Source organism: Mesoplodon bidens (assembly GCF_964165515.1).
Source record: "Mesoplodon bidens genome assembly, chromosome: 7".
In the NCBI taxonomy this organism is placed as follows: Eukaryota; Metazoa; Chordata; class Mammalia; order Artiodactyla; family Ziphiidae; genus Mesoplodon; species Mesoplodon bidens.
The window spans coordinates 14,493,138-14,511,393 of NC_138164.1; the positions used below are offsets into that span (position 1 = coordinate 14,493,138).

At 51.6% G+C, this 18,256-nt stretch overlaps 1 protein-coding gene across 1 annotated transcript; it reads right to left on the minus strand.

Annotated features, from left to right (window-relative positions):
• Positions 1-863: 863 nt before the first annotated feature.
• IL10RA (interleukin 10 receptor subunit alpha) lies at positions 864-17,168 on the minus strand. Its single transcript, XM_081241067.1, has 7 exons — positions 17,026-17,168; positions 14,825-14,939; positions 14,027-14,217; positions 12,730-12,899; positions 10,820-10,967; positions 8,651-8,772; positions 864-5,431 (listed from the first exon to the last, which is right to left on the minus strand). Exons 1-7 carry the CDS (start codon positions 17,090-17,092, stop codon positions 4,505-4,507), a joined length of 1,740 nt encoding a protein of 579 aa, XP_081097193.1. The 5' UTR covers positions 17,093-17,168; the 3' UTR covers positions 864-4,504.
• Positions 17,169-18,256: the final 1,088 nt, after the last annotated feature.

Sequence of the window (18,256 nt, forward strand, 5' to 3'; positions counted from 1 at the left end):
CCCATTCATAGGTTGAAGCCCTAACCCCTGGTATTAGGAGGTGGGGCCTTTGTGATTAGGGTTAGATGAGGTCGTGAGAGAGAAGCTCTCACAGTGGAAAAAGTATCCTTACAAGGAGAGGGAGAGAAACCAGAGCTCTCTACCACCCCTACCCCCATCCCATCCCACTATGGAAGGAGAAGGAGAAGGGGCCATCATGAATCTTTAGCCGCATCTGCAAGTCAGGAAGAGAGCCCTCACCGAGAAATGAATCTGCCAACACCTTGGTCTTGGACATCCTGGCCTCCAGAACAGTGAGAAATAACTGTGGTGTTGTTGAAGCACGGTATTTTGTTACAGCAGCCTGAGCTGACCACTACAACCTCCTGTTCAGTTTCTCTGCTGCTTGCTTCCATCTCGTGTGTGGATATTAGTTTCCTTGATGGCACTTATCACTGATGATAGTAATATGTTTGTTAGTCTGTTGAGTAGCTTGGTGATTATCTTCATAAGCAGAGGTGACCTCCACGAAGCTGTACACCTTTTGTTCACCACTCTGGACCCAGGGCCGAGTGCCATGTTGGGCACGTAGTACATGCTTAATAACGTGTTTCTTGAAGAAATGAAATGCTGACAAGAAATGCCTCCAACCAGTTCACCCTACATTCTGCCTGGTTCCTTCTGACTCATGCCAGGGTGTCTTGACCCTGTTGTGTACTGACCAGGGTTATCTTTCTAAAACACAAATTTCACCTCACCCGACCCTTGTTTGTCAGTGTTTACTGGGTCCCAGCACCCTTTTTGAATGTTTACGGGAGTGAAAATGAAGTTGAGAGCAAGCTGATAGTGAGGTGTGGTGGCTCATCAATAAAAGTGATCATAAATGATTAATAAAAATTTTTTAATTGTGGATTTGCTTTCAAAGAAACCCCCAAACCCATGAGCACTACAGGAAATAGATGTCATGCCTTCTAGTATCTAGTGTCCTCTAGACTGGGGTTTGATAAAGTCAGCCTTAACTGCTAGAACTACTTCAGATGGTTACCAGTGTGCTGTCCCAGGGGGGCACAGCAAGACCCCCTTCTTTGTCATTCGTGGGCGGGGCTCAGCGACCCTCCACCTGCACTGCCCTGTGGGTGCCATTCAGTGCAGTGGGTGGGACCATCTCAGGGGTGGCGTGTGTCCTGTGACCATGTGTGCATTGGGAGTGGGGTGGGGAGGGATGGAGATCTTTGGGGAAAGACGAGGCAGACTCTTTGACTATAGCTACTTACAAACTCGGGAAAACAGGGTTCAGTAGAATGCCCACTTCCCATCTCCTTACTAAGAGGAAGTTCCATTAGCTCATAGAAATGCAGAATCACCCATCCCTCAGCTTGGAAAAGCCCTCGAAGGAGGTTTCTCAGTGTAGGAACAAACGGGGCCATCTCTTGGGGACTTTATTCCAAATTCCCAAGAAGCCTGGCAGTGTCTCACTGCTGTTTGGAAGAACTCTCTCAGTTTCTCCCATGGCCCTGGCCGTGCTGGGTGGTCAGAAAGCAGCTTAAAAGAGGAGGAGACTCGGCACAAACTCCCACTCCTTCCACATCAGGGAAGCCTGCTGCAAGAGCTCACGTGCTCGGACTCCACCCTCTCCTTCGAACTACTCCAGCCATCCAAACTGGCCTCGGTTCCTTGAGAGGGATTCCTCTTACTCGCCGAAACTTCCTATTCACGTCTCAGCCAGGCTTCATCCAACCTGCCCCAGAGGCCTTTCCCTTGGGCAGACGCCATCTCCAACACTCATTTCCAGGAGGAAGTGACCAACCCCATACACCAATTGGACAAGGAGGGCTTCGGGGCAAAAGTCTGAGCAGGTCCCAAACGGTATGAGATTAGTCAAGTTCTCTGAAGATGATAGGATCAATGCTTCCCCAGAACTGGTTATTTTCTCAGAGTAAAGGGAGAGGCGTCGTCAGAAATGACACAGGGGAACAGAGATGTGGTGTCCCCGACCACCTCCTGGAGGATCCAGGCTGCGACAAAGAGCAAAGTGTATCCAAAACTCAGGCCCCAAGCCCTGGGTCTGCTCCACCGGCTGGGCTGAGCTCGGGGAGAGCCTCAAACCCACACGTGGCTTTTCGTGGAAGGGGGAGGCTGCTTTTAGAATTGAATGCAGATGGCTTCTGCACTTACGAGAAGCACTGCTGGGACACACTTCCAGGTTGGGGGGAGCAGCTGGCGGGGCTCCAGGAACGCCTGGTCTGCTCTCTGCCTGGAAGGGAGGGGCCGTCGGGTCTCCTTTCAAGTTGTCAGAATTCACATCCAAAAGATAGTGTTTTCTGTCCCACTGGTTCCTTTTCAGTCTTCTTAAAGAACCCTCCGCATACCCTTTCATTTACACTCATTCTCATTATCTTTCATTACATTACATGCTCTTTACCTTAGTTGCATTCATTATCTTTCCTCAGGCACTCTTTCAGCAATTTCGTTACATACTTAACATACATTTTTCACGATCTCTTTCATTTTCACCCGTTTCCAAGAAAAACTGTCCATTTCCCTATACAGCTTTAAATGTAACTCTTCATGTGTGATCTCATTTAAACCTCCTGACATCCCCATGAAGAATGATTATTCCCATTTTATAGATGAAGAAACTGGAACTTAGTAAGAAACTTGCCCAAGGTCACAGAAAATAAATGTTAACATGAGGACTTGGACTTGATTTGAGCCTAAGTCCTCAGTCTTGGTAGCTTAAAGCGACATCGCACATCTACTCATCGTTCTCAATCATCAACAACTTGATGCCTCTACCAGCCACTGTGTCATCAGAAATCTGATTGGTTTCCCAAGATTCCTGTGGTTCTGACAATTTATTGGAAGAAAGAACACATGTCACTCACAGAGCCTGTGTTCAAGGCACACTCACACCCTCGTCCTCAGTGGAACCTCACGCCCTTATGGATGAAACAAGTCAGACAACGTTTTCTGGTTTCACAGATGAGGAAAAGTGGCTTTCCCAAGGTCACACGGCTAGAAACAGTGAAATCAGAATGAGAACTCCTAGGCTATCGAAATACCCAGAACTCTTTCCCTGTATCTTGCTGCCTCTTCAATAAATAAATGAACAAAATAAATAAATAAACCTTCCAAGGAAACGCTGAGAAACTCCTCCTTCAAGCCTGTTTCTAGAGGGAGTTACTATCGGACTGGCGCCTACAAGCTTCCTGACAGAGCGGAAGGGGCTCTGGCTGGATTCCCTGGGCCTGATGTCTGTTCCCAGAATGCCACGGAGAACACGGGGCCGAGGATGACTTGGGGGGTGGGCACACCCCGGGCCTATCACCCCTCCCAGGTTCCCTGCCCACGGATTGTAAACTGGCTTTGCAGACAGATTCTAAACTGACTGTGGGGAAGCGGGGCCCACACCTGCCCCCTCTCTGGGCCCAGGGTCTGGTTGCTCTCTCAGCACAATGCCATGCGCTCTTGCTACATCAGTTAGCCTGCGGCACGGGAAAGAAGCCGGCTCTGTGCAGGCATGGCTTCCTCCCTACCCAGGGTCAGTTGGGGTTGGAGATGTTACCCCAGAAGCCAGCGTGGCTAACATCCATCCATCTAGAAGGGTCCCCTAGAGATTCTTTACATCACAGATGGGATAACAGAGGCCCTCTGAGAAGTGGCTGGCCCAAGGTCGCACAGCTGATCATTGAACAGAGGCCCTACCCCAGTGTCCTGTCCTGTAGCTGGATGTCAGCAGAAAACACAGTGCAGGTCCTAACCCTGACCCTCTTGGGCAGATAAGGTGGCGTCCAAGCCTAGAGGCCACCTGAAGGCCTGCGTTTTGACCAGTACAAACACCCATGGTTTCGCTGGTACTGTCAGCAACATGGTGTGGGCAGCAGGGTGAGTGTAGTCCGTGGCTTGGCCACTCCAAGTGCCCCAGGGGGATGCTGCTCTATTTGCTTGAAAGAGGGTGCGGTCTGCAGATGGACACAAGCCATACCCAGAGCACTGGATTCTGAGCCAGAAGCCCCCTTCTGGATCTCAGCTCCCTTTGGCCCCTGCTCCCTCCTTTACCTCCTAGAAATGGCCCCTGCAGCGAGGCCCTGAAGCCTCCATCCTCTCAGCCCTCCATCCTGCTGGAGGCCCTGACACATGGCTGGCCTCAGCAGGGAGGCCTGGCTCTCTGAGCTGACTTCAGCCTGGTGGCCTCACCACAACTCCAAAAAGCCCCATGATTCCCCTGAGCAAGTAGTCCTTAACAATATGGGAAGTGTCCCAAGGAGGTGGAGATCTCTGCCCTGCCCTTCTCAGCTCCGCCAGAGTCTGCAGGGCCCCGTCTGCAGAGGAGGCCAATGCCACATACGTACCCTGTGCTAGTTTAGTTTCCTCCTGCCCTGGACACTTAACCAGGGCTGGCGCTGGCCTCACTACGCTTGCAGAAAAGTGCCCAGACTGGCCCTGTGCTTCACTTTCATCCCCTGGGGCCCCTCTGGGTCCAGGCAGGGTGCAGCGGAAACCCAAAGCAGCCCTTTGGCCTGAGTCACTCACTTGAGTGCAGGCTGGAGATCAGTGGCAGGGCGACCAGGTCTGAGTCAAAGCTGCCCAGGAGACCGCCTGGGGCTGCCACACAGTCCAGAGGGGCAAGATCGTGGGCAAACCTCCAGTCAGATGTTCCCAGGTCACCACAGCTGGTCAAGCCCAGGAGTGACCAATCCTCAGTTGGTGGGTTCCACTGTCCAGCTGGGGCCCCTGAGGGAGTGAGAGTTATTTCTGGGGGGTCCTGTTTCAAATAGCCCTTGGCCAGGGCTGGTAGAGGCCAGTCCACCTCAGCATCCACGCATGTCCTGAATTTGGGGCCAAGGCCATCTGTTGAGGAGGACTCTTCTTCCAGGCCGCCTGCCTCGGCTGCCCTCTCCTCTGGGCACCGGGTCTGCTTCAGGTAGCCCTGGAAGGCCCCTGCAGCTGGGTCTTCTCCCGCAGCCACCTCCGGTCCCAGGGGACTAACATGGTCCAAAGCTGAGCCACCCTGAACATCCTCAGGCTGCCTCTCAGAGTTCGGGACCAGGCCAATGCCACTGTCATCCCGGTCCCGGCTGTCGCTCCCCACCTGCGGCTCCCAGTTGGGCCCCGTGCCAGGGCTCAGGCTGGGCTCCTGCAAGCAGATCCCGCTGTCTGTACTTTCGCTGCCGCCGCTACTGCAGCTGTCCTCCAGCAACCGGGTCGCCCCCTTTCCCAAAGGACCCCCAGCCTGGGGGTGGGGGGCAGGGAGGTGGAACTGGGGCTCATCAGTCTGCAGGGATGGCTTGGCACTGCTGAAGCCACTGTCCGTGCTGCCGTGCAGCTCCGAGTTCCTCAATTCTGGGGACACCTTGGGGAAGGCCTCCTCATCGAGGGGATGAATGGTGTCTTGGGTCTCTGGGCAGGAAAGCTGGCTGATGAGGCTGAAGGGACTGGGCTTCTTGAAGACCTGGGGAGGAGAGGGTAGAGTGAGGGGCGGGAGGGTCACCTGCAAGAGCCCGCCCCAGTGTGGCCGGGGGAGGCCGGGGGTTCAGGAGGTACTGCTCCAACAGAGGGGGTCCTGCAGAGCCTGGAGTACGCTGCCACGTGTCCTTTTGGTTTTGGTTCAGAATTGAGTTTTCCTCCTCATGCAGTTCTCAGTTTGACTCAGGCCAGATACCTAAGAAGCCTGTATTCTCGGAGTTCAGACAGAATGACAGGCAGAATGGGAGGCTGCAGGGAAAGGTGAACATTCTCAGGAGGCTCCATCAGCAGTGCTTTTCAAACCCGAAAGCAGGCTGGACCCACGGACATCTAGAAATGTGTTTCAGACTTTTTTTCACTATGACCCCAAGTAAGAAATATGTTACACGATAACCTGTATATAAATAGCCCATAAATATATAACTCATATGTGACTGAAACCAAGTTCACAAAATAATACTTATCGTTACTACCTGTGCACTGTGATCTATTGTATTGTCCTGTCCTATCCTATCCCGTGTTATTCATTTCATCTCTTATAACGCTGGATGTGAGACACCGAGTTAATTTCTCCACTCCCTGAGTGACTCACATAAACACAGCCTGGCTGCAGCGTGGGGGGCAGTGAAACAAGCAGAGCTACAGCTGGGGAGGCCTCGCTCCCCATTAATTGCCCAGAGTCCCAGGGAAGTCACTTAACCTCTCTCCCCCTTGCTCTTGTGCCCCAGCCGCACTGGTGTTCCTTTTGCTCTGGACAGTGCTGTCTCAGGGCCTTTGCACAGGCTACTCCTGGTTGGAATACTCTTCTCCTAGCACTTTGTATGGCTGGATCCTCCTTATCGTTCAGGTCTCAATTCAGATGTCATCTCCTCAGAGAGACTCTCCCAATCACCCTGGCTAAAGCAGTGCTCCAGACACTCTCTTCCCATTAACCCAGTTTATTTTTTCCTAGCACTTAGTTCCTGGAGTTATTTTTTTGTTTTCTGTGCCCCCACATGCGCGCGCGCGCGCGCGCGCGCGCGCGCGCGCACACACACACACACACACACACACACACACACACACACACACACACACACACACACACACACACACACACACACACACACACACACACACACACACACACACACACACACACACACACACAGTCCCGAACTCCAACAGAATAGAAGCTCCTTGAGGGCAGGAGTCGTCTGTTCTTATTGGCCACTCAGTTCCCAGAGCTTAAACGGAGCTGGCACATAGTAGGCACTCCAAAGGTTTGTTGACTGACTTACTGACTCACTGTTGCACATCTGCCCTTGTTCCCTTTGTATGTGATGACTCTAGTGCAACTCTTATTGGTTGGATCCCTACTGATATCAGATGGCTTGGTGACTAAGGATGTGTATTCTGGAGCCAGACTTCACGGGTTCAAATCCCAGGTCTGCCTCTTATCAGCTGTGTCACTTCGGCCAAATCATTTATCGTCTCTGTGCTTTAGTTCCTCCTGTGCAAAACGGAAACAATGACAGTATTGCCTCCTCAAGTTGTGGTTCATGCATGTAAAATACTTAGAACAGTGCCTGATACAGAGAAAGCACTCAATAAACACTTGGTGAATTGAATTTTACTCTCCAATAATTCTCTAAAGAAGTATTATTATCTCTGTTTCCTAGAGGAGAAAACTGAACCTCAGAGAAGTTAAATGACTTGCCCAGTGTCACACAGCAGCAAAGAACAAATAAATCTGGCATTTGTACTCAACTGTCCTGATTTGTAACCCCCACTTGTTTAACAATGCTTACTTTGATAATCATTGAAGATCAGATCAAAGCAGCTAATGAATGAGAACAAGCAAGTGCATGTGAAAGTGCTTCGTGCTCTCTCAGTTATTTATAAAGTTAGTAATGGCTGTGATCGTTAGAGGAAGGAAACTGGGCTGTACTTATCTTGAGGATGAAAAAACTCATGAGAACAAGTCAATTCTGTGATCCAAATGTTCAGAAAGAACAAAAAGACCAGAGGTTGCTTGTCATCTCCTTCGGCATTTTTGCATCTATGTCCATTTCACCGTTTTGCATTAAACTTAATAGTTGATTCGTTGGCTGGCCCACCGGACGTAATCAAGCCCCTTGGGACCAGGGGCCACATTACTCAGCTGCTTCCGTACAACATTTTGCATGTTGTAGATGCTTGGTAACTGTAACTCAGTAGCTACCTCTCTCTTACTAGATGCCTTTCCCCAAGCCCAACTAAGACTCTCCCATCCAGCGGTCCTTTCCTACCACTCTGCTCTCTAGTTACCCATCCCTGAGGGCAGGTCCCGTGGTGCACTCACCAGGCAGCCCCACCCCTCTTCTCTCTCCTCCATCCCCATCTCAGAGTTCTTACTCAAAATAATTTCAGAGGGCCTCTGTCTCTCTCATTTTTCCTAGAGATCCTGGGATCCTTGTGGAGGGTCCCCTTCCAGCTGTGAGCTTCCCTGGGCCCTGGTCTCCCCGAAGGAGCCCACCCTTACAGCTGAGCCCCCGACCATCATGGTAATGTCAGCTGTGGGGACCACCTTTGGTCCAGTCTGAATCCCAGGCCAGAGACGGGCTGTGGTCTGGAAATGCTGCTCGATGCGGCAAGCTGAACTTTGGAGGCCGGCTGACGACAGATGCGGTGTTTGTCAGCACCGTGTAGCAAGAGGATAGGCTGTGGGAAGGGCCGGAGATGCTCGCCTCTCAGCATCACCTCTCCGCTCTGCTCTCTCCCACACTGACAGCAGCCCTTTGTCTTCCTGTTCCAGAGCACCCTTCGCCAGCCTCTAGGGATGGGGAAGGCTGGGCTCCGGCCCTGACTCTTCCTGGCTGTGGGACCCTCTGCATGTAACAATCTCTCTACGCCTCAGTTTCCTCAGTTGTAAAGTGAGGCTATGACTACCTGACTCCGAGGTACTAGTGCACAGGGGCTGGTTCGTGGCCAATTATTGGCAAATAGTAACAAAATGGCGCATGGCGGGTTGGGATTACTGTGTCTTATCTGGGCCACTATAAGGCAACATTCTCCGCGCTGGGCTTGGCGTTCAAGCCCTCCCTCCGCCCCCATGGTGCTTGATGAAGGTGCCTCTGATAACGTCAGGGCTGAGGGTACGGCCTGCCTGGGAGGGTGCTCCCTGCCTCCCAGGGTCCTGGTGGGGCCGGGGAGGATGGGGCAGTAGCCTCCCTGTGAGACTCACCAGGACGGTGGGCAGCTTCCCCCGGCGCTGCACATACAGCTGGAGGGCCAGGAAGAAGGCCAGGGCTCCACAGAGCAGCAGGACAAAGGTGAAGAAGATGCTGAGGTTGGTCATGGTGAAATCTGTGGGCCCAGAGAGATGGGTTTATAGCCTGGTGCCATGGGATATGGAGGGGCAGTCCCCGAGGATCCCATGGCCCCTCTCAGGAGCCTCTCGGTGAGAGGCCGAGTGACCCCCTGCATCCCCCACCCCAGGTTACCTCTAGGCCACAACTCTGGAGGCCATGCCAGGATTCTTGGGGGTCCCTGCCTGGCCCTCCAACCTCTGCCCTGAAGGATTCCCTCACTAGACACATGGCCTCCAGCTCTCTGCACAAAACTCACATGAAGGCATACATAGCGGTGGGGCAGGATGGTACAGCAGGTAAGAAGGGGGGCTTTGGGAGCAGCCAGACCTGGCTTCAAATCCCAGCTCTACCACTTACTAGCTGTGAGGCTGTGGCCAAATTAGTTAGCCTATCTGAGCCTTAGTTTTACCGTCTACGAAATGGGCAAAATAATAGTGCCTACCTCATAGATGGTTGTGAAGCACACAGCACTTATCATGAACCAAGCCCTTTATAATAGTCCCCCCCCCCATCTGTGGTTTTGCTTTCCGTGGTTTCAGTTATCTGTGTTCAACTGTGGTCCAAAAACATTAAATGGAAGATTTCCAGAAATAAACAACTCATCAGTTAAATCGTGTGCCGTTCTGAGTAGCGTGATGAAACCTCACACTGCTCCACTCTGTCTGGCCCGGGACATGAATCATCCCTCTGTCCAGCACATCCCACCCGTGAGTCCCTTAGTGGCTGCCTCAGTTATCAGATGGACTGTTGTGGCATCCAGTGCTTTTGTTCAAGTAACTCTTATTTTACTCAGTAACGGCCCCAAAGTGCAAGAGTAGTGATGTTGCCAATTTGGGCATTCTCTTAAATTTTTATTTAATTTATAAACTAAACTTTGTCATAGGTATGTATGTATGTATAGAGAAAAAACATATATATATGTATATGTATATATACATGCTTTCAAGGCATCCACTGGGGGTCTTGGAACGTATGCCCTTCCGATAAGGGGGGGACTACTGTACTTATGTCACCTGATTCTTATAACCACCTTAGGAGGTAAATACTATTATCGTCCCTATTTTTATAGATTAGCATCCTGAGGCCCAGAGAGGTTAAGCAAGTTGCCCAAGGTCATATATTTCATTAGTGACGAAGCTGAGATTTGAACACAGACCTGTATACAAAACTATTTCTATATCAGTGAGTGGATGTTGAAAAGCTCTTAAGGCCGCCTGGCACACAGATGGTGCCTTACTCTGCTTCAGTGTGAGTGAGGCTGAAATGACAATGAGTTTGTGCATGTCTGCCATAAACTGAAATGTACTGCAGAAAAGTAAGGAGTCCCTCTGGTCATTGCTGGACGCTGCCCACACTGGACTGGGCACTCCCAGCGCACTGACTGTTGGCATGATTCGCTGGGCACTTGACATATGTTGTCCTGAGTAGCTAGTTAGAGCCTCCTCTGGGCACATCCTGTCTTCCCAGCCAGACTGTAAGATCCTTGTGGGCAGAACTGCAGCCTTCACATGCCATATGCCCTTCCCTCCCTCCCCTTTCCAGCACTGGGCTGAGAGCCTGGCACAGTATTTGCTGACTTTTGCAGCTGTGGGGAGGAGTCAGCTCAGTTCTGCTTTCCTCTGAGGGGGAGGAGGGGAAGTTCGGAGTAGCCCTTGGTGCCCCCAGCTCTAAAAAAAGACAGCAGAGGAATGTAACAAACAGGAACCACCACAGCTGGCTGAGGGGTGCTGCAGAAGGGGTGCTGCAGAAGGGCTCCTGGGAGTGCAGCTGGGCTCCAGTGGAAGCACCCGCAGAAATGGGAGACCTGGCTTTGTGGCCACACCCTGGAAGTTGCTTGTAGGTACTGAGCCTCAGTTTCTGCATCTCTAAAATGGGGGCAATAGGAGCTCTTTCATAGAGCTGTGTGAGGATGGAGAGCTGTGTCGCAGTTGGGGGGCCCTAGCACAGTGCCCCACATCGGCAGCCCTCAGTGGAATGCTTTTCAGACGTGCGAGGCCCTTCCTGCCTCCCTTCTGCCCAGACAGCAGCCCTGACCAACTCACACTGCGGGGTGAGCACGATGCACTCCTCCTTGGACCAGACCTCCTTGTTCACTCGGGAGCTGACAGATGGTTTCACCCTGACACAGAACTCTCCCACCCCTCTCGGGACTGGGAGGTTAAAGTTTTCATGTTTTATCTTGTCATGCGACTGAAACGAAAACAATCAGAGCAGTAAACACGATATCCTTGTTCCATGCCACATGGAAGCTGAGAGCTGGAGGGGCCTTTAGAGACGCTCTAAAGCACTGAAGGCCAACCCCCTTCAGTGTTCTTTTTCTAAGATAAAAAAACCCTGCATTATCGAGGCAGCCCAAGATCTCTGTGATTACCATGAGTTAGTTTGTATTAAAAATGAAAAGGAGCAAAGGAAGCCATAAACAAGGCGAAAAGACAACCCTCAGAATGGGAGAAAATATTTGCAAATGAAGCAACTGACAAAGGATTAATCTCCAAAATTCATAAACAGCTCATGCAGCTCAATAGCAAATAAACAAACAACCCAATCCAAAAATGGGCAGAAGACCTAAATAGACATTTCTCCAAAGAAGATATACAGATGGCCACAAACACATGAAAGGATGCTCAACATCACTAATCAATAGAGAAATGCAAACCAAAACTACAATGAGGTATCACCTCACACCAGTCAGAATGGCCATCATCAAAAAATCTAGAAACAATAAATGCTGGAGAGGGTGTGGAGAAAAGGGAACCCTCTTGCACTGTTGGTGGGAATGTAAGTTGACACAGCCACTATGGAGAACAGTATGGAGGTTCCTTAAAAAACTAAAAATAGAGCTACCATACGACCCAGCAATCCCACTACTGGGCATATACTGTGAGAAAACCATAATTCAAAGAGAGACATGTACCACAATGTTCATTGCAGCTCTATTTACAATAGCCAGGACATGGAAGCAACCTAAGTGTCCATCAACAGATGAATGGATAAAGAAGATGTGGCGCATATATACAATGGGATATTACTCAGCCATAAAAAGAAACGAAATGAGTTATTTGTAGTGAGGTGGATGGACCTAGAGTCTGTCATACAGAGTGAAGTAAGTCAGAAAGAGAAAAACAAATACTGTATGCTAACACATATATATGGAATCTAAAAAAAAAAAAAAAAAGGTTCTGAAGAACCCAGGGGCAGGACAGGAATAAAGACGCAGACGTAGAGAAGGGACTTGAGGACACGGGGAGGGGGAAGGGTGAGCTAGGATGAAGTAAGAGAGTGGCATTGACATATAAGCACTACCAAATGTAAACCAGATAGCTAGTGGGAAGCAGCCGCATAGCACAGGGAGATCAGCTCGGTGCTTTGTGACCACCTAGAGGGGAGGGATAGGGAGGGTGGGAGGGAGACGCAAGAGGGAGGGGATATGGGGATATATGTATACATATAGCTGATTCACTTTGTTATACAGCAGAAACTAACACAACATTGTAAAACAACTATACTCCAATAAAGATGTTAAAAAAAAAAAAGCGAAAAGGAAGTATTTTATAGATACTGAGGACCATCCCAGAAGGGGGCTAGAATCAACTGTGGTTGAAAGGAAAGAGGAATGGATTTTGCAGGTTCCAGATCCCCCATTTATGGGAGTGTGCTTGGGCATTTTCATAGCCTCTGAGAGCCTCATTTCGCCATCTACAACATGGAATAGAATCCCCACCTGCAAGGGGGTTGGAAGCAATAGTTACAACATCTCCTGCGCTGCCTGACACCTAGCGGGCACTGTCTTCCCTGCCACCTGGCAGAAGCACAGGTTTGAGGGCTGAGGCCATCTCAGCTCCCCCCACTTGCCCCACAAGCTCTCTCGACTCTGCTGGAAAAGCTCCCCAGGGGTGCACAAGGCACTTCCGGCCCAGGTGACAGGGAAGCCCGGCCTTGGGGAATCCCATACCTTATATCGTCCTGGTACCTTGCGAACCTCAATCTCATACTCCCGGAAGTTGTGGAAGATGCTTTCATATGTGTCGCCTGCAGGGGCCATCTTGGGCCTGGGGAGCTGGATCACCCCAAAGATGATGCCATCGTGCATCTCTAGCTTCACACCGGCAACTGTCAGAGTCACTGAGTCGGGAGACAAAACCATGAGGCCTGCAGGCTGGGGAGGGCCTGGGCACCCCATCCACACCTGGCCTCCAGGGTCAAGCTTTACCCACCCTAAAACCTGGGCTACAGGTTTCTCAACCTGGCAGAACATAAGGATATCCTGGGGAGCATGTTAAAAACGCAGATGCCCAGACCCACTCAAGACACAGTGAATCTGAATTTTGGAAGCTGGGCCCTGGAAACATCTATATTTTTTATTTTTATTTTTATTTTTTTTGCGGTACGCGGGCCTTTCACTGTTGTGGCCTCTCCCATTGCAGAGCACAGGCTCCGGACGCGCAGGCTCAGTGGCCATGGCTCACGGGCCCAGCCGCCCCGCGGCATGTGGGATCTTCCCGGACCGGGGCACGAATCCGTGTCCCCTGCATCGGCAGGCGGACTCTCAACCACTGCGCCACCAGGGAAGCCCAGGAAATGTCTATTTTAAACACACTCTTCAGTGATGTTTCTGCAGCCAGCGGAGTACTGGCCTGTGGGCAGGCATTTGGGAGACAATGACCTCCAAGAGTATCATTCTGAATTGTGCAGAGCAGCCTTGCCACACACATAGAGCACAATCAGTCCCAATCTGCAGAAGGAAAGAATCCCATCACATTTGGGGCTTATTCTTTTCTCTTCTCTCTGCAGAGAGAAAAACTCCCAATTTTGCTTCAATAGCACCTCCCTGCTTCAAAGCCTCACACTCTGACCCCAAGGAATTCATTCTTAAAGGGAGGAGGACCTGATCGGAATTCTGCCTCCAGCTTGCTGCCCTGTGCTGGGTGCTTATGGATTTGCTTCCTCTCCCAGAACCCTACAAGTACACCAACCTGGCCCTCGTGACTCAGCTGCCCCAACTCACCCCAAGACTTCTCTTCTGTAGGATAAACAACTACAGTTCCCTTTTAAATCTTGAATAACTTGGCTATTTTCATCTAAACCTTCTCCAAAGTCCTGACTCAGGCTTGTTTGGGCAACCAAATCCCCGGCCAGGAAGCCAGGCAGATGTGGCGAGCTATGGGAACAGAGAGAAAAGTTCTAGACTAGAGCTTCTGGCTGGAAAGGACCCTGAAAGCCATGTTCTAGGCCCCGGGGAGGAAAAGCACCTTCATCCACAGAGAAGCGGGTGTTGGGAGAGGTCCAGTTTGAGTGCTGTCCTCCGTCCACTGCCCGGACTCTGGCTCGGTAACCATTGCTATGATACAGGTCCAGGGTCTGCATGGTGAGATCACAGGACAGCACCAAGGTCTGGCTACAGCTGTGGATGGGGTTCCAGTAGATGGGTTCTACTCCATACCTGGGGAGATAGCGGGGTAGGCGTTGGGAGAGGAACTTGTGCTCAAACCTAACTCCTTTAGGAGGGAAGCAAGAGGCCAGGGGAGAGCTCTCATGACGGCACAGCCCTCAGGGTATTCCCTTTAGTCTGGGGCATCTAGTTGCAAGGGGATCTCCCTTGGTTCTGGGACTCTGGACCAATTTCTCTGTGCTCTAGGAGACTCTTAGATTGGAATACGAGGAGCTCAAACGCCAACTCGTCCAGGAAGACTTGCCACTCCCTACAACACAGCCCAATTCCTCCCTTCTCCCAACTACATCTGTAGTCCTTAGGGCTTCCTTGTTCTCCAACTGGCTTATGGATGCTTTTCCTGTTTTTCCAATAAGATGGAAAAATCTTGAGGGTAAAGGCAATACCTTGGCTTTCTCACCCAGAGCTTCCAGCGCACTACTCTGGCCATATGAGACTTGATCAGTTCTTGTCAACTGATGGATATGTGCCAGGGTCCTTCCTGGTGTCATTTCAGTAACAAGGCAGGTATCTTCCCATGCCAGGGTAGGTAGAAGGGGATGGACTCACCCACTCCCTCACTCACCTCCCTCCTTTCTCCATCCTCCCTTTTGCTTACCGCAGGAGCTCCACTTCATAGTAGGTACTTTCAGACTGATTTGGGATGGGAGTCCAGTGGAGGACGTGGTAGAAAAATTCTGCTTCAAACCATGCAGATGAAGGTCTGGGCAGTTCTGTCCACAGGGAGAACAGTGTCAGTACCAGAGCTAGCAGAGGCCCCCTCCACCTCCCCGCCAGGGAGGAGATGATGGTGGTGATGGTGGCAGGCATTCTAACAGCTCCCATTTACTGAGCACTTTACCTTGAGCTGAGCACTCAGCTAAGTACTTTACATATACTGTCTCATTTCATTATCACAGTAATCCTACAAGGTAGGCATTTATTACCCCAGTTTCACCAGAGAAGACATGAAGGTTCAGAGAGGTTAAGTGACTTGCCCAAGGTCAATGGGGGTAGTAAGTGGTAGAGTGGGCCTTTGAATCCAGATGTGTCTGATCCCAGAGCTAGTATAGTGTCCTTAAGTCACTGTCCTGTGCTGTAAGTGATCAGAAGCAGAAGTGCTGGTTGACAAGAGCCAAGGTGGGTGTGATGCATCCCAGGCAAGAAGGCAGGGGCTGAGGGCTACGATGTGCCCACAGCGAGCTCTCAGATGAGCTGGTGCCTGGCTCTGCCCAGTCCCTGTCCCTGCTCCAGCCCCATCCCAAGGACTGCTCTCCATCCCCACACCTGGTCCCCACCCTGGCCCCAGCCCTGGCTCTAGCCCAAGGCCCCCCTCTCTGGAGTTCTTTGGGTACACAGATATCCTGCTAGTTGGCATCTACCTGTTTCTCTTCACAGAACCCCAAGCTGAGTGCTTGTCCCATCCCCTCACTTCTAGGAGGGCTTTACTGCAGCCAGATGCCCAGCCTCAGGCTGAGTAGGACAGGCAGCCCTGGGTCTAGACTGGGCTGAGGACGTTTCCACAAAGAGCTGGCACCCTTGGCTCCAGGGTGATATAGACTAAGTACCAGTGCCTCTCTCCACCTCCTGTCCTCCCCTCACAGCCAGCCATACCTCTCACCATGGGAAACTAACTCTAAGAGCCTCAAACTAGCACTTGCTAGTGTGACTCAGACAAATCATTTAACCTCGCTGAACTTGTTCTCTCATTGGTAAGGATGTGATAAATACACCTCCTTTAAGAGTCTTGCCGATCAAGTGCAATGAAGTAAGTCAAGGCCAATACCCACATTCAGCTCCTCTTCTCTCCTCCTCGATCCCTTTATGTCTCTCCGTCTGACAGCGACTCCCAGGCTTCCCTTGTTCTCCAACTTCTCATCATCTCTCTAATAATGCTTCTTTTTTCTGACTGTCATTCTCACTTAGAAAGCACATCTGTCCCGGTCCCTTGCTTTCTTTCTTATACTGTCTTTGATCCTCAAGTCTGTGTCTCGATTTCAAAACAGTATACGGAAAGTGAAAAACACGGTGGATCATTGTGGTGTTTGGGCTGCACATCCCCAGCTCCACTCTCTATCATGTGAATGGTGACTGCATGTTTTACTTCGTATTCTGGCGTCATGTAGAAGCAGTTTCAGTCCCTGCTCTCCCTGCCTCAGCTCCTGGTCCCTCCAGCTCCCGGCCCTTTCATTTCCCCCCCTCAGGATTTAGTCTTTTCAATTGCAGAAACTTTCCAGGATTTCTGGCTGGGTTAGGAGGAGTAACAGTAGGGAGGAGGGAGGCAGGTGGCAGTGGGAGAGCACTGGGGGATAAAGAAGGAGAAGGGATGATCCGATGGGGGTGACAGGTAATAGTGGGGGAAAAGAGCTGAGATAGGGTGACATGGCACGGGGCAGAAATAGATTAATCGGAGAGCTAAGGGAAGGTAGAGTCAGACTGAGATCAAAGTAATTCCCCAGAGGGACCAGCAGTCCCTTCATTTGAACTAGAACAATAGAAAAGCCAGGGGTACATTTATGACTCACAGAGAGGCGGGTGGACGGTGACTTGGGGGGGGGTCATTTAACTTCTCTATCCACACTTCCCCCTCCCCTAGTCAATCTCAGTCTCTTCCACGTCCACAACGGGTGAGCCTGAGACCCAGGCTTGCCAGAATGAGGGAGATTCGGGGGAGCGGGGAGATAATGGGCGCCCCTCTCCGTAGAGGGCCAACCAGACGTGATTCTCCGTGGCACTCAGAACTTTAATGTAGGAGCGACGACCGGTAGGAGAGGGAGCGGGGCGGGCGCGGAGAGGGCAGGGCTAGACCCCGATCCTTACCGTGCGCGCGAGAGCCGAGGAGCAGGCTGAGGAGGGCCGCAAGCTGCACTATCAGGCGCGGCAGCATCCTGGTCGAGCCGCATCCTCCGGAGCGGGAGGAGAAGCCAGAGCCGGGATGCTGGCCTCCAGTCGCCGCTCTGCGGGACTGCGACTGAAACCTCCGGCCGCCTGCCAGGCCGCGCCCCGCTAGGCTGACGTCGAAGGGCGGAGCCTCGAGACGCCCCGCCCCGGAGCCGTGGCGTCAGGGAGCCAGAACCGCTGCGGAGGGCGGTCAGCCCAGGCAAGTGGAGAGGAAGCAGGGGCAGGGCTTGTGCATGCTGTCCCGGGGCGGGGGCCGGGCTCTGGGCAACTCGCACCCTCCTCGCCTCCCGGAGGCCCCGGTGTAATAGAGTGAAAGCGGTCTGGGTAGCCTGGAGTGTGTGTGTGTGTGTGTGTGTGTGTGTGTGTGTGTGTGTTGCGGTGCAGGTGGCGAGGGACAGCCTGTGAGGGTGTGTGTGTGTGTGTGTGTGTGTGTGTGTGTGTGTGTGTTGCGGTGCAGGTGGCGAGGGACAGCCTTGTCCCTGTGGGTACGGAAGGTGGGGTGAGGGCGTCAGAGCAAATTTTACTGAAGAGTAGGGTTGGGATCCGCAGCTGCTCGGAGTTGGGAAAGAGATTGTCTCAGGTGCTCAGGGGATGTGTGAGAGGACACGTGTGGGAGCCTTGGAGCTGCCAAGTACCTTGATGTAGGGCTGAGCTAAACCAACAGTAAAATAGGCAGTCCTCTACCTGCTTAATATTTTGGAAGGGGTGCCGACGACGTCTTCCAGCCTTTTTGGGTTTCCCTCGCCTGCCTGAAATCTCATGTTTAGAGGTTTTTTGTCGTGGTCCGAACGGGGGTTGGAAAAGCATTTCCAGACACAAGGCAGAATGTAAAGAATATAGAATTTATTAGAGGGAAGGGTCGCTGCCAGAACAGCGGGTCGACTTCCTAGTAGTCTGGGAGAGTCGAGCCAGAACATGTGCTATTGATCAGTTTTTATAGCCAGAAAACAAAGGAATGGCCCGAGGTGAAAATTTCGTTTACTGATTGGTTGAGGCACATATACTTTCCTTCTATAGGGTGGGAATGGGACAGGGTATATGCCTTTCCTTATTTGGGACAGGTCCCGTTGCCCAGGTGGGCTCAGAAATTTCCTAACCATTGCAACATGGTAGGGAGGGCGACTAAGAGTCCGGTAGGGGGTGTAACGCT

Excerpts from the sequence above, each read along its gene's own strand:
- IL10RA (XM_081241067.1), bottom strand. The coding sequence starts at position 17,092 with ATGCTGCCGCGCCTGATAGTGCAGCTTGCGGCCCTCCTCAGCCTGCTC. Across the intron at positions 14,940-17,025 it reads CCTCGGCTCTCGCGCGCACG|AACTGCCCAGACCTTCATCT; the intron begins GTAAGGATCGGG and ends CCCTGTGGACAG. Across the intron at positions 5,432-8,650 it reads GGAAGCTGCCCACCGTCCTG|GTCTTCAAGAAGCCCAGTCC; the intron begins GTGAGTCTCACA and ends TCTCCTCCCCAG.